The following is a 14,247-nucleotide window of genomic DNA, read 5'->3' on the forward strand; positions in this document are numbered from 1 at the left end:
CAGCGTGCACACTGCAGCCTAGGACAAATCCGCAGTGGCTAGGTATGAATGCACTGGGTGTTGGAACCCAGGCTGGTCCTCCAGCTGCCTTCGAGAGAAGCTTTTTGAAAGGAAACCAGTCATAAGAATGCTGGAGACTGTCTAAAAACACCTTGGGGTATAGCTCACATCCTCAGCATGCACAAGGCCCTGGGTTCCAAAACCCCCAGCACCAGAAAACAAAACCACTTTATGGGTACTCTGGGAAAATGTAGTCTCTGGCTCAAGAAGCAACAGAAAAAGGAGTCGAGGTCATACTGTGTCTGGCTCCTACGAGGCAGGCACCCAGGGCAGAGGCAGCATGTCATGTGGTGGTAAGTGTGCCGTGCTGGCTAAACCAAACTGATGGTACACCACTGGACCGAGTGGCAGCTACCCAAGAGGGATGGAACAAGGGGCCCTTGGTCCAAATTGTTTAACTTGTCATTACAACAACCATTGGGCTGAGAGTCTGAGAGACTCAGCAGTCAGACAGAGTTCTGGGTGCGAAGTCGCTCATCTGATTCTCAGGGGGCGGAGATAAGGCCGGGAAGCACAATCCTTCGTGGAAAGAAGACCAGGAAGCAAGGCCTGAGCCTGCCCCGGCTCTTAGCCTTAGGAGGGAGAAACCTGAGAGTGGATTAAGGGCTGGCAAGGGGGTTTGATGACTTAAACTTTCAACACAAGGTTCTACACTGTAAAATTCCTTTTAAAAACTGAAATGCCAGGCACTCCTGGGCGTTGTTTACTCGGGGACAGGAAATGAGTGAAATGGTCAGAAGAGAATTTTGTGTAGCTCCCTGGTTTATAAAATTTAGTCACATCCAGTATCATTTGACCTTTGAGGTAAGCAGAAGGGGGATTCTTAGTCCCCCTTTTATAGATGAGGAAACTGAGGCTCACAAGTGACTGACTACCCTCAAAGTCACGTGACTTGAAGGTGCTGGAACCTGAACTCAGCCCACTAGTTCCTGAGGCATCTGATCCGACAAAGAGTCTCCTAGCTAGAAGATGGAGATGTTTGAGAGCTAGAGAAAGGAAGACGTGTGGGAACACTCAGCCCCCCAAACAGACTAGTTGGGGTACACTCGGTATCAGAAGATGGGTGTTTTATTCTGTCCACTGGTTTCCTCAATTCTGGTTGCTCCCGTGAGGGAGCCTTCAGGGGACTTCTTCCTGAGGGCCTCTTGGAATCATCTCACCAAGGAAATGACAAAGAGCTAAGGGAAAGACAGAAGTGGAAAAAATGGGTACAAAACCAACCAGATGGGCAGCCTCTCCCCATGACGAGGACTGGTCATATTAGGAGTGGGAGCCCAAACAGAATTTGTCCTCCTGTGTCCACCAGCTCCTCACCTTCCAGCAAGGTTGTGAGGCTGCTGCGGGCGTGTGTCAAAGTATCTCCAGCTCCTGAGTCTCTGAGATACCAAACTTGGTCTTATGCTCATCAAACAATTTACGCAGGGCGTCAACGTAGAGTGCGTGGTATTTAGCCACATCCTCCTGGCTTGGGTTCTGAATCTTGGGCAGTGGTAGAGGCTCCCCAACTGCCAGGGAAGACAGAGAAGGAAAAAGGAAAACCGTCAGAGTAGCTCACTGCTCTGAATGGGCTCTGGGCCTCAAGCCCACCCTCACCCCCAACCCGCCTCTCATGCCTCTGAGCACAGCCAGAGTTAAGGGTGAGCCTCTGAACAGGATCCTGGATCCCAGACCAAGACTGCCCACAGAAGGACCCACTCACCAACGGTGGTTAAAGACTGAGCGTAGGGCAGAAAGCCCCAGGAGTTCTTGGTGAAGCCACGCCCGTAGAAAGCACAAGGGTAGATGTGTACTAGACTCTGGAACCACTTCTGGAAGCAGTGGACAAAGCCCCCACGAGCAAAAATGTGCTGATTGTAGAGTTCTGTCTCCCCAAAGGCATAGGCAGGGATTAGAGCCACCCTGCAGAGGAAAAGCATGTCCTTTGACGCCCGGAAAGACAAGGACCCTGCTGAGTGGCAGACATGTTAACCACCAGTGGGCTCTGGGTCCGCCCAGAGGCTACCCAGCCCCCAGCCCAGCTGTGCCTAGGTCCAGGCTAGGGGGATGTCTGTGGCCTAGGCCAGGCTGCCTGTTGGGACAAATCAGTGGCAGCCTGAAGGAAGCAAGCCGAGGCACTCCCGGGAACCCCGGGCGGGAATCACTGTATGGTAAGACCCAAGGGCCACGTCACCTGACTTCCTTCCCTTTACCCCACATGCTTCACTTGGCTGCCTCTGAGCTAGGGTGGTGGCCAGTCCCCTTGTAGAGAGGAACTGGCCCAGACCCGAGGCAGAGGACACTGAGGGTTGACCTTCAATGCTTACTTCATGAGCAGAAATGCCTCTAAGACTTGGCCCTGCTTCTGCTCCAAGCCACAGGTGGCTTTCTTCCAGCTCTTTTATTTATTTTAAATTGACAAATAACAGTTGTATGTGTTTATGATGGATATAGTTCATAATAATGGATCATATACTTCGTCCTCCTCCGTTAGATCCTATTTCTTCAAAAGTTCTTCATTCACCACTGGGCTGTTGGATCCTCCACCACCCTTCCTTTCGACCAGAGTTGTCCTTACCCATGGCGAAGGGCCATGCGCACAAAGCCCAGTCGATTTTTCAAGACCAGGGTGAAAGACCCTGGCAGGCTGTATCTGCACTCGGCCAGGCCACCAACCACCACAATGAGCATGTTTCCTTTGCCCTTCTGGGTAAGCAGAAAGTCCATGGAGGATCGGCTCACGGAGCAGACACCTGGGAGGCAGAAAAAGCCAAGAGGTCATCGGCCACTTCCCAAGCACCCTAACTTTCCTCCCTTCATCTTTCCCTCTGCAAAGGAGGGGGAAAGCAGGGAGCCCCCTGTCAGGGAGGTGAGCAAGGGCAGCCAGAAGGGATCAGAGTTGGCCTTGCTCTCACCCGTCCCCGCAACTTCGAGCCAACTCACCTGTCGACATGATATAGTCTCTCAAGAAAGGCACCCAGAAAAAGGCTCCTATTGTGAGCGTATAGGAGGTGATGCCAGGGAAGATCTTGGAGAAGCCTGTACCTTCAGTGGCAAAATTGCCAAACCAGGTATGAGACATGAGCCCGTGAGGGTGGCAAACGAGGATGTAGTTGTGGCTGGGGGAAATATCACGAGTCTTCAAAAGCTGTAGAGGAAAGTGGAGTCAGGAGGTGCTACAGCCAGGGAAGTGACCTCCTCTTTAGGTGAGAGATCTGGAAGGGAAAGGGCTACTGGGTCCCACCAGCCAGGTTGGGCACTGTCCAACCCCTGGGAGAGGGTCACTCACAGGCCTCCGTAACCCAGCTGCCGGCACCAGAATCGGGGCTGACCTGGTATCCAGCTGGGGCTCAGAGCTACTCACCTTGATAGGGAAATAATTGCAGTAGTGTCTCCACAAGCTCCACCGCCTCACACAGTTGAATCGGCGGCCGCCTGTAAGCAGCACAATGCAACCGAGCCGTGTTCAGCCCCACTGTCCTCTGCCAGGCCTTCTGGGCCTGCCACGGGGACCTCTCACCCCTTGCTCTTTCCTGACCTCTTAAGGAACAAGCAGGTTGGGCATGTCCAGGCCAATTACAACGGGCTAAGCTTCTGCTTCATTCACTGCCCCTCCCCTCGCCCACTCCAGTCCAGATTGGGTGGCCTTTCCAACACCTCAAAAGGAGCATTTCCCTCGGCTTCTCTAGCCCAGGGAGGGATAGGCTGAAGGGCTGCCTGGGAATTGGCCAGAGCCTTTCAGAATCAAAAAGAGAGAAAAGGGAAGGGTGGCATGTGGCAACCCAGCCCAGTAGGGCCCTTACCTCGCTCAGGGGTCTTCCAGTCAAAAGCCAGCCAGATGAGAATGAACACAGTGATAAGCCAGTATGATGTAAACGCCAGTAGGTAGACGTTGACAAGGATCACCACGATTACTGGAGGGAACCCAGCCCAGAGTGAATGGATTGTGAACAGCCCCTCACACTGACCCTCTCTCCCGAGTTCTGCCATCCAGTGGTCACACGTGCTCACCCAAGACGGCTCACTGCTTGCTCTTCCTCATCCTGGCACACGGTTCACATGCCCACATCCCAGCCTCCCTCTCCTCTCTGGCCTTGGGACCCTGACTCGAGTCTAGCAGGCAAGGGCTTTTCCTCCCCAGCCGTGCTTCTCCAGAGCCCTCTGCACTCAGGACCTACCCTAGCAACTTGCTAAGCTCTGAATGAATGCTGGCTGCTTAATGGCACGGAGCCCCTGGTGGCCACCCGAGTTCGAGAGAGTCCTCAGACAGCTTTCTTCCAACTCATGTTCTCCTCTCCGCATCTCCTCTGAAGATCAGTGAAGGAGATACAGGAGACAGCAAAGGCCCACCTGCACTGAGGTTGGGGGTGCAAAGAAGGCAAGCAAAACACAAAGGAAAATACAAGCTGAACTAGAATAAGGTCCTGGGCCGTATTAGGTTCCAATGAAATGAGAATGCTACAGATTAGAGTATTAGGAAAGAGTTACTAGAGATGAGTCATGGAGGCTAAAGTTCACTTGGAATTATTACTGGACTCCATTTTTAAAGCAGGTGTGAATAAGAGTGTGTGGAAAATTGAGTCAAAATAAAGGTTAGAAAAGACAAAAAAGAACTTCTAACTGAACATAGCAGATTGATCACAAGTTTTTGTCTTGACTTCTTGCTAGAGCCCCATGAAAACTATTACTAACAAATGTTCTTCAAAATACAGATCTGTCATAAGGTGTGGTGTACATGCCTGTAATCCCACACTCGGGAGGTTGAAGCAGGAGGATCACCATAAATTCACCATAAATCCCCAGCACCAGCCTGAACTACATAGTGACCCTGTCTCAAAAACAAAAATGAAAACAGAAACAAAATAAAAATACAGATCCATAAGGGAAAGGAGAAGAAGGTGCCATCAGTGGCTGTGAGATAGCAAAATATTTACATGTTCTAAAGAGAAGAAGTAACTGATTTACAATAAGAAAAGCTGAAATCTAGTTGCTAGTAAGGATACCTGCCTATAAGAAGCATGCCTGCTTCCACTGGAAAATCAAGAAAAGACTTGGAATGTGCAGAGAGCAGGTGTCACAAAAGGCAGGGACAAGGCACAGGCCCAAAAGGCAGAGGGTTACTTAAATTTCTGCCAAGAAATTAGAAACCCAGGTTCCCTCTCCTCCCTTAAACAACTGGGCAGTGGGATGATTATTCTCTGAAATAACTGAACCAGGGGCTGGGGATTTAGCTCAGCGGCAAAGCGCCTGACTGAAATAACTGAACCAAAGAGATTCTAGATTCAAATACTGATGGTCTTTAACTTATGATAGTTTTGCCTATGGTGTTTCAACTTTATGATGGTGCAAAAGTGATACGAATTCAATGGAAATCACACTTCAGATTTTGTATTTGGCTCTTTTCCTGGGCTAGCAAAATGCAGTACCATTGTCTCTCACATGCTAGGCAGGAGAAATGAGCAATTTCTATCCTGAGGTTAAACAACTAACACTCTGCAGTATACTGTAGTGCTAAACTGTGATGTTGTGTAGGTTAGATGTATTAAATACATTTTTGATTTATGATATTTTTGACATATGGTGGGGTTATCAAGACATGACCCCATCACAACATGAGAAGCTTTGCAGACACGGCTAAAATATTGGGTAAGAAGTCAAATTTTAATCAAGTATAAAAGTAGAATACAATCTCAGATACACACAGTCTCTGATAATTGGTCTCCCATCTCCCTTTCTCCGAAAACTACCAGAGAATGTGTTTCACCAAAATGAGGTGATCAATTTGATGCAGTCATGCATACCTTTAATCCCAGCACTTGGGGAGGCCGAGGCAGGAGGTTCACAAATTTAAGCCCAAGCTGAGCATCTGTCTCAAAATAAAAAACTAAAAGGGACTGGGGATGTAGCTGAGTGGGAAGGCCCTGTGTTCAATCCCCAGCACTACAAAAGCAAACACTTGATCTTAGCCAAAAGGCCAAGAAGTGATCACAAAAACAAACAAATGAATAAATAAGGCATAAACCAAGAAAAAGGAAGGCATAGGGTACAGGAAAAAGAGGAACCAATGAAGGAGGAAACTGAGCAAGAGCAAGGCTGGGAAGAAGTAAACAAGGCTCCCAGGACAAAAGAATTTAAGGCAACACTCACTCTCGGGGATGAGCAAGTACCAGCTGGACACTTGCGTATCTCTGAGTGGAAGCACCTTTTACAATTCTGCTCCAAGTTTTCTTAAGTGCCTTGGAAGTGACAGATTTGCATGAAGCCAGACTGTATCAGGAAGGTGCTGAGTTTCAGCTGTGATACCCTCACAGAAATAAGAGTAAGGGGACTTACAGATTTCCGATGTGTTTGAACACTTGGAGAGATTAATTTGTCTGTGAAGAGTCTGGGATAAATTAGTGATAACGGATATCTAATAATAGTGAAAGAAACTTAAAACCAGTCAATTACTAACAACAGGAAAAATATTTCACACAATAATGGAAATTTAGTCCTGGTGCACTAAATAGCTCAGCTGTGAATAATATTTCCTCGTCATAGTCAGGCATTTAACTAAAATCTGTCCTATAACAAATTTGGAAGGAGAAGGAAGAGGAAGTTATGTCAGTATTGTGCAAAGCCAGCTTTTCATCTTCTGTACAGAAAGCCAATGGACAATATCTAAAACTGCTGCATCAGAAAATAGTAATATTGGTCTGGGGATATAGCTCAGCGGCACAAGTGCCTGCCTGGCAAGCGCAAGGTCCTGAGTTCGATTCCCGGTACCAAAAAAAGAAAGAAAATAGTAGTACTTAGAAATTTCAAATAGGAAACTCTAGGAATACGGAAGTCAATATCAGACAAAAAGAACTAACAAAATTCAAAATGACTGACTGCCTCTGGGAAAAATAACTAAGGGCAGAGCAAGGGCAAGCAGTTACAGGCTTTTGATAAAACTGTTGACTGAGGATTAAAGAAAGGCACTAATCTAGTCCACAGGGCACCTCCCACTTTCCCTCAGACTTTGCTCAAACCTAGGGTGAGGCTATCTTATGAGTGGGTCCTCCTAGATGGCGCACCCTGCCACCGGATGAGTCCTGCATCTGCACCTTATTGTGTGCGATCAAAGACATCGCTAACCTTAAGTTCATCATCTGTAAAATGAGAATTAAAATACCAATATCTGGCCTATCTTCTTTACAGACTTAATCTGATGGCATTCCCTCAAGGCCATTACTGTCCAGATAAATACAATTCCACTTCTAGATCAGACAGCTGGGCAGGGGCAAAGGGTCATTTGCACCACCTGCCCAACATGAGCTGGGAAGGGAGAGGACAGTCCTGGAACCCACGTCTGCCACCAGGGCCTAGAGCTTTTCTTCTTGCCCCATATTCCCTCTGAGTACACCCCAGAGCCAGGCCCTAATTAAGACTCTCCCCTAAAAAAAAGAAGACAGTTGACGTGGTGATGCATGCCTGTAATCCCAGCACTCAGGAGGCTGAGGCAGGAGGATTACCACAAGTTCAAGGCCAGCCAGGGCCACATAAGCAAGCTAGCCTGAACTGCACAGCGAGTCTCTGTCTCAAAAAAAAAAAAACAATCCTGTGGGCCAAGCACGGTAGTAGTGCTAAGGCAGGAAGATCACGTTTGCGCTTAGCCTGGGCAACTTACCAAGATTCTGCCTCAAAATAAAAAATAGCTGGGGATGTCGCTCAGAACAAAGGCCCTGATTTGATCCCCAGAAACAAACAAACAGTGGTCCTCTGGTGCAGTTTTTCTTCTGTACTCCTGCCCCTTTCAGCCTCTCTCCTTCTTAACATTCTCTGCTCCCATCCCCACCAGTTCACCCTGAGACCAGGGGCCGGGGACTTAGCTCAGCGGCACAGTGTCTGCCTGGCAAGTGCAAGGTCGAGAGTTTGATGCCCGGTACCGAAAGAAAAAAAAGCCTGAACACCCTGAGACCAGAACCTTCAGTCTTTGTTGTTGTTTGTTTTTGTTTTGGAAACAGGGCCTTGCTATGGAGCTCAGGCTGGCCTTGAACTCACTATGTAATCCAGGGTAGCCTCGAACCAGTGGCGATCCTGCTGCCTCCGCCACCAGAGTGCTGGGGCTACAGGCATGCACCACCATGCCCAGCTGAACCCTCAGTCTTGCTTTCTCTTTTTCTCACTGATATCTGCTCGTCAAGTCATGTTACTTCTCCTCCAGTTTCTTGAATCATCTTCTCTTCATCCCCGTCACTACTGGCCTGACCTAAAGCACCACCATCGCTCTAACTCCCCCCTGGCTTGGCCACTCCACTCCTCTCTTCCTAGAATCATTTTGGGGCATAGAGCTATAACAAGCTCTCCGAAATGTGAATGATGCCATCGCCTTGGGCCCGGCCCTATCCTGGCTTCATATGGTCCTCAGGGAAAAGTTCAAACTCCTTTCCATGGTTTTTAATGCCTGATAGAGTCTTTCCCCTGCCTTCGCACCCATTCTTTTTTCTTCCGTCTTTGAATCATTCAATAACACGCATGAGGCGCCATTTCTGTGCCTTTCATTCCCCGTGTCACATAACTGCTAGTAGCCCCTGCCCAGCCCAAGGCTCTCCCCGACCCGGCCTTGTCCTGTGCGTCCCACTGTTTGCCTGCAATGCCCACCCCTTCTTCATCATTTGTCTTTAATGGGGCAGCTCAAATTCAGTAGAAAAATGGACAAAGGTCAAAATTGGGCAGTTCACAGAGAAAAAATACTAATTGCTGATGAACATACAGAAAGATATTCAACCTCATTCATATCTAAGGAAGTTCAAAGTAAGGATTTGATTCATTTTTATCACTTCCAGTTCTTGCTTTCCCTCCCGTGCTTTGTCAGCCCCTGAAACTACTTTTGTCAGCATCACAATTTGGCGACGCCTTTATTGGCCTGAACATTTATTATCTACTGTGAGCAGAGACTGCCACCAACCAAGTGGGGGACTTCTAGCAAGAATAAGAAATAGACATTTGCTTATTTAAGCCACTTAAGTTTCGGGGTTAATGTGTTACCACAGTATACCTAGACTATTCTGGTTAACACACCCTAAATACATCTACTTACAAAGGAAGGAGAGAAGACTCAGAGAGGATAAATAACTTGCTATGGACTGTACAGACTTGAACACAAGGAGTCTGAGACCAGACTGCATTTTCAACATCCACATTACACTGTCCCTCGGATATATACATATATATACTGTACACATGTCCATGTCCATGTGTATATGTGCCTGTATGCATCTGTACTAAATCTACATCACTTCTAGCTATATGTGCAAAAATTAAAACATTAACAGTTGTTATCTCTGAGGAGTGAGATTGGGAATTGGACTGAGGAAGGAGAGATGCCAGGCCTTCATGGGGCCTGGCCCACAATGGCCTTCAAAAAATGATTGTTTTTTTCCGCAGTGCAGTGTCAGATCTTAGGCTCTGGGGACTCTGCTGTCATGTGGGAACAGGGCTTCAGTGACAGGAAGGGGAAAGGGTGGTAACAGGCCAAATCTGGGGATAGTACGAAAGCTCAAAAAAGATAGTACAAGGCTGAGCGTGTGGCTCAGTTGTAGGGCTCCAGCCTACCTACTATGCAGAATACCCTGGGTTGATTTCCAGCACTGCAAGAAAAGAAAGAAAAGACAATACAGTGTGGGTATGCTCAACCTGAAAATCCCAAATTCAAAATGTTCCAAAATCTTGAACTTTTTTAGCCCTGACATGACACTACAAGTAGAAAATTCCACGCCTGACTTCATGAGACGGTCCCAATCAAAATAAAGGTGCGCTAGAAATATTGCATAAAACTATCTCCAGACTGTGTGTACAAGGTGTAGATGAAACATAAATGAATTTCACCTTCAGACTCGGGTCCCACCCCCAAGATATCTCATTATGTCTGTGTAAATATTCCAACCTTCTCCCTATTTTAAAATCCGAAGCATTTCTGTTCTAAGCATTTCAAGTAAGGGTTGTGTAACCTACAGAGCAGAACCCAGTATCCTTAAGCTTCTGCGTCAGAGCAGCAAAAACTGGATGCAGGTGGCACAAGGCTGTTGACTCAAATTTCTAAGACCCCTGGAACTAATCCCAACAGAATCTTGTTAACCGAGTGGAAGAAGCTCCAACCCAAACAGGGAAACTGCTCTTCCTCCATTTTCTTCCTGGCACACTCACCTCCAATTTTTTGAGACCCAGCAGCTGGAGGGATGACAGTAAGGATGGCTTCCCCTCCAACCAAATAGGGAACTCAGCTTTTACTGAGGAGAGTGCTTACCTGGGTCGCAGAGCAGTGGGGAAGAACACAGGACAGCTGAGTCCCCTGCCTTCAGTATGAGGCCATTCTTTTTTTTTTTTTTTTTTTTTTGGTTTTTCTCCGGTACCGGGAACCGAACTCACGACCTTGCGCTTGCCAGGCAGGCGCTTTTGCCGCTGAGCTAAATCCCCAGCCCTCAGTATGAGGCCATTCTGAGCTAGTCTTTTCCACCTTGCATTCGGGACCTTTGACATAACCAAAAGGCCTGGCTTCCACTTACTCCAGTTTCCACATCCAGCCTCCCAAGCAGCAGTGAGAAGGCAAACACGAGGGACAAGAAAAGAGCTCATAGGCTGCTCTCAGGCTCGTGAGCTCCACTCCCAGCCCAGCTCCTCCATCCTAGCCCTGTAATCTTGGGAAGACCATTTCTATTCCATGGACTTCAGCTCCCTCGTCTGCACAATGCTGATTATTAGCCATAATAAGGTGTTTAGAACAGCACCTGGCATGAACAAAGGGAATAAATAATGTTAGCTAATTCTAGTGAGTGTTAGCTATCATTATGTGTGCGTAGCCATTAGCATGAATTATTATGCACAAAATAGCTTCTACCCCATAAGATTGGCATAAGCTAAAAGGAAATAATGGATGTGAAAATATGCGGTGCCAAGGTCTTCTTGGTCTCTTCCAGTTTTGCCATCATTCCTAGGTTAATTAATACTGTTCTCTTTTCAGAATTAGAGGGTACTGGTACCCACCCAAAGCTCCCCGTTCCCTGGCCTTTAGCCTGGTGAGCTGAGGTAAAGAATGGCCACCTCCGTCTTCACTGGCGTGCTTCTGAGCCAGCTCCAAGTTCAGGGGCCTGTCTACAGTCTCTATTCCCAGGTAGCTTACAAGGTCCCTTAATTCCATGCCTTGACTCAGCCAGTACTCACAGGAAGCACTGGACCGGCAAGATTTTTTTCTAGGCCCCCTCCCACAGTGATGGCTTCTTTCGGCATCTAGAACACAATAACCAGCGATGTAAATCACTTTCACAAAGTTTGTGGTGTAAGTGTCGGGGAAATGGATGGAGGGTTGAATTCCTCGGGCTGACGGGTTTCCAGGGCCCCACTATGCCATCAGGTCAAGTCTCTCCCGCCAGTGGTTTGCTTGAATCCCTGTGGCTGTAGCCAAGCCCTTGTCCTTGGCCAGCCTCAGTGGAAACTGCTCCCCATCATCCCAAAACATGCCTTCTACACCCCAGCGTAGACCTTACCTGCCTGCCACAGGCACATGCACACACATGTGGATGCACACGCCTTTTGCACGGGCACATACCCATACGAACGCACACATGCTCACACAATCACTCACAAATACCATGCCCCGGTGGGTCAGACCACAGGCCAGGGCGACCAATTGTTCTGGCTTGCCTGGGACAACCCCACGTTCAGCACTGAAATTCTTCAATCCCAAGCAAGCCAGGATGGTTGGTCACCCTTTACCAAAGCCTGAAGACTCACTGATAGCGAAGACACTGAGGGCCCACTGGAAAACAGCAAAGACCTCCAGCGCCGTCTTGAGATCCTTTCTGGAGGGCAAGAACATTATTCCAGGATTCCAGCGGCTCCACGTAAGTGCTGTTCGGCTGGCCAGCCCTGACTGCTCAGGAGCCTTGGGTGATTGCTCTTTTCATGCTTTCTTCTCCCGCAGCTGCCCAGTCTCTACCCTCACCCTGTCACACCCCTCCACAGAATTGCAACACCATGTACCGCCTCTGCTTTTCCCTTTCCTTCCAACTGCCTACCTACCTACCTGTACCTGAACTTGGCCTGGGCTGAGATTGTGACACTCCCTTGCACACCTGGATGAAGCCCCAGAGAGAGAAGTAAGTGGGTGGGAGTGGGGCTCTTGAGAGGCCTCTGAGGTCATTCTGGAATGAGGGACTGATGGGCCAGAAGGAGCCCAAGGTTCAGATAGCACGCAGGGCCTGCACCTCTGGTTTTGTTTCTGTGTTCTCTCAATGACTGGAGGGCTGAAGAGAGTGACTGGGGCCACAGCCCAGGCCTTTGGCCTTTTGATCAGTCTGGGAAATATTATTCACGGCGAAGAGAAAGCACATGTATCTCTGTGATGTCTTCTGGCTGTTCGTGGTAGTTCATAGTAGATATGGACTGAACACATTTTACTTGTGAAAAGTATTGACAAATTTTAGCATATATTATATTATTCTGTGTGCATGAGATTGTAGGCTGGCATCTGCACACATGTGTCTGCGTGTGATGAAGATGTAGGAGTGTGAAGGCATCTAGATCCAGCCAGCCATGTGCTGCGGGCCAAGAACACAGAAGAGGGAAAGACTGGAAGGATTTCTTAAGACAACATATAATTATTGAGGACACGGTTTATACCAGACATTGTTCTAGACAACTGGGTTACGGCACTGAAGAAAATAAACCAAAACAAATTTATGCTTTTGAGAAGTTTACATTCTGGTGAGGGAAGACAGGTGATAGAAACTAATTACCTAGTTATATGATACAATACAAGGTGATAAATGTTATGAGGGAAAAATGTTGGAACAAAGTAGAAAGGATCCGGAGTGCTGAACGGTGGAAGGTGTTAGGTAGGCACAACAGGCCTTACAGTTTCCAAAGGAGTGGTCAAGGAAGGGCACACCGAGAAGGCAGCATTTGCGCACAGGCTCGAGGAGGTGAGGAAGGAAGCCATGTGGCAGTCTGAACTGAGAATATTCCCGGCAGAGGGGACCGTCATTGCACAGCCCCGGAGGAAGGTACACTGGCAGGTTTCAAGGACTAGCACGAAGACTTGATCTAAGTAAGAGGGACCAAGTAGATGAAGTGAGAGCATTGGCAGAGTGCTACTTCATAGATGGCTTTGTAGGCCAAGGTGTAAACTTAGCTTTTTACTATGGCCAAAGTGGAGGGCCTTTACAGGGTCCTAAGGAGAGAAGAGATAGGATGAGCTTATGTTTTCAAGGAGTCAGGAAAGAAAGGGAAGACCTTTGAGAGCTATGGCAATAATCCTACGCAGGAGATGGCAATGGTGACCTGGGCGAGGTGGGTGGTAGTGGAGACACAGGGGAGTGTTCAGATTCTAGATGTATGTAATCTGCAGTTCTCCTCTGAAACAGAGGCCCCACTTGGACCACTTCCTCTCTGAGGCTCAGATGCCTCCAGAGGGGACTCCCATTGCTGAGTACCCACCCCGGGCCCTTGCCCTGGCCAGGGCACCTTCCTTGCATCCAGCTTTGCGCCCTCAAGAGAGGTATGTGGAGGATGTTGGGTGCAGCTCACCTGCTTAGGTTGAGTGGTGGCTCTATAAAGGGGCTGGGGAAAGTGAGGCTGCAAAAGGCAGCTGGGTCACTAAGAGTACGGACTCCAGAATGAGGAGTCTGCCCTTAGTCCTGCGTGCACTGAGGAGCTGAGATCAGCTTCTGGGCAGGAATGATGATTTGTGCCAAATGCCAAATGAAGACAACTTTTGGACACAGAATGTCTACCAGGACCTAGGTGCTCTTGTGACTGATACACAATTCATCCTTTTCCTCTCCGGTACACCAACTTGCAGGACCAGGTCCACTTCCACGCAGAATATGTGGTTCATGGTCTAAGTCCGTATGATGGCTCCTGGGTACTTTAGCCAGCTCAGAAAGGCCTTTTGGCCCAGACCTCTCCCCATCTGACTGATTTTATTGCTTGGGTTAGGGGTAGTTCATCTCTTACTAGAAAGCAGGTTCCTGTTGAGAAAATTTTCTGAAAATGTCCCCTGTTGAGGCAACAAAGTTCCACCTCCATAATCACTGAGCACAGGCCAAGGGTTGAGAGGGCTCTGGGAATATGGAAAAGAGTCCAACCTGGGGAGGTGCAGGCAGAAGGAGAAGAGTCACAGGAGCAGGCCAATCTGACTGGCCCCTAGGGAGAAACATAGGAGGAGGAGGAGGAGGAGGAGGACTTCTT

At 48.3% G+C, this 14,247-nt stretch overlaps 1 protein-coding gene across 3 annotated transcripts in view; it reads right to left on the reverse strand.

Moving 5' to 3' along the window:
• Nucleotides 1–1,106: 1,106 nt before the first annotated feature.
• The window catches only part of Awat2 (acyl-CoA wax alcohol acyltransferase 2), a 40,440-nt gene continuing 27,299 nt past the window's right edge, over nucleotides 1,107–14,247 (reverse strand). For 2 of the 3 annotated variants that reach the window (XM_005401607.1, XM_005401608.2), the window contains 7 exons: nucleotides 3,840–3,950; nucleotides 3,401–3,471; nucleotides 2,980–3,184; nucleotides 2,615–2,789; nucleotides 1,760–1,959; nucleotides 1,375–1,565; nucleotides 1,107–1,238 (listed from right to left, as the gene is read on the reverse strand). In XM_005401607.1, coding sequence (XP_005401664.1) covers nucleotides 1,411–1,565; nucleotides 1,760–1,959; nucleotides 2,615–2,789; nucleotides 2,980–3,184; nucleotides 3,401–3,471; nucleotides 3,840–3,950 — 917 coding nt within the window. In that variant the 3' untranslated portion in view covers nucleotides 1,107–1,238; nucleotides 1,375–1,410. Of the gene's footprint in view, nucleotides 1,239–1,374; nucleotides 1,566–1,759; nucleotides 1,960–2,614; nucleotides 2,790–2,979; nucleotides 3,185–3,400; nucleotides 3,472–3,839; nucleotides 3,951–11,790; nucleotides 12,014–14,247 lie in introns of those variants that run through there. The other variant, XM_005401606.2, reaches the window with a different exon arrangement.

Source organism: Chinchilla lanigera, unplaced genomic scaffold, assembly GCF_000276665.1.
Source record: "Chinchilla lanigera isolate Chin_1 unplaced genomic scaffold, ChiLan1.0 scaffold00074, whole genome shotgun sequence".
Lineage (NCBI taxonomy): Eukaryota > Metazoa > Chordata > Mammalia > Rodentia > Chinchillidae > Chinchilla > Chinchilla lanigera.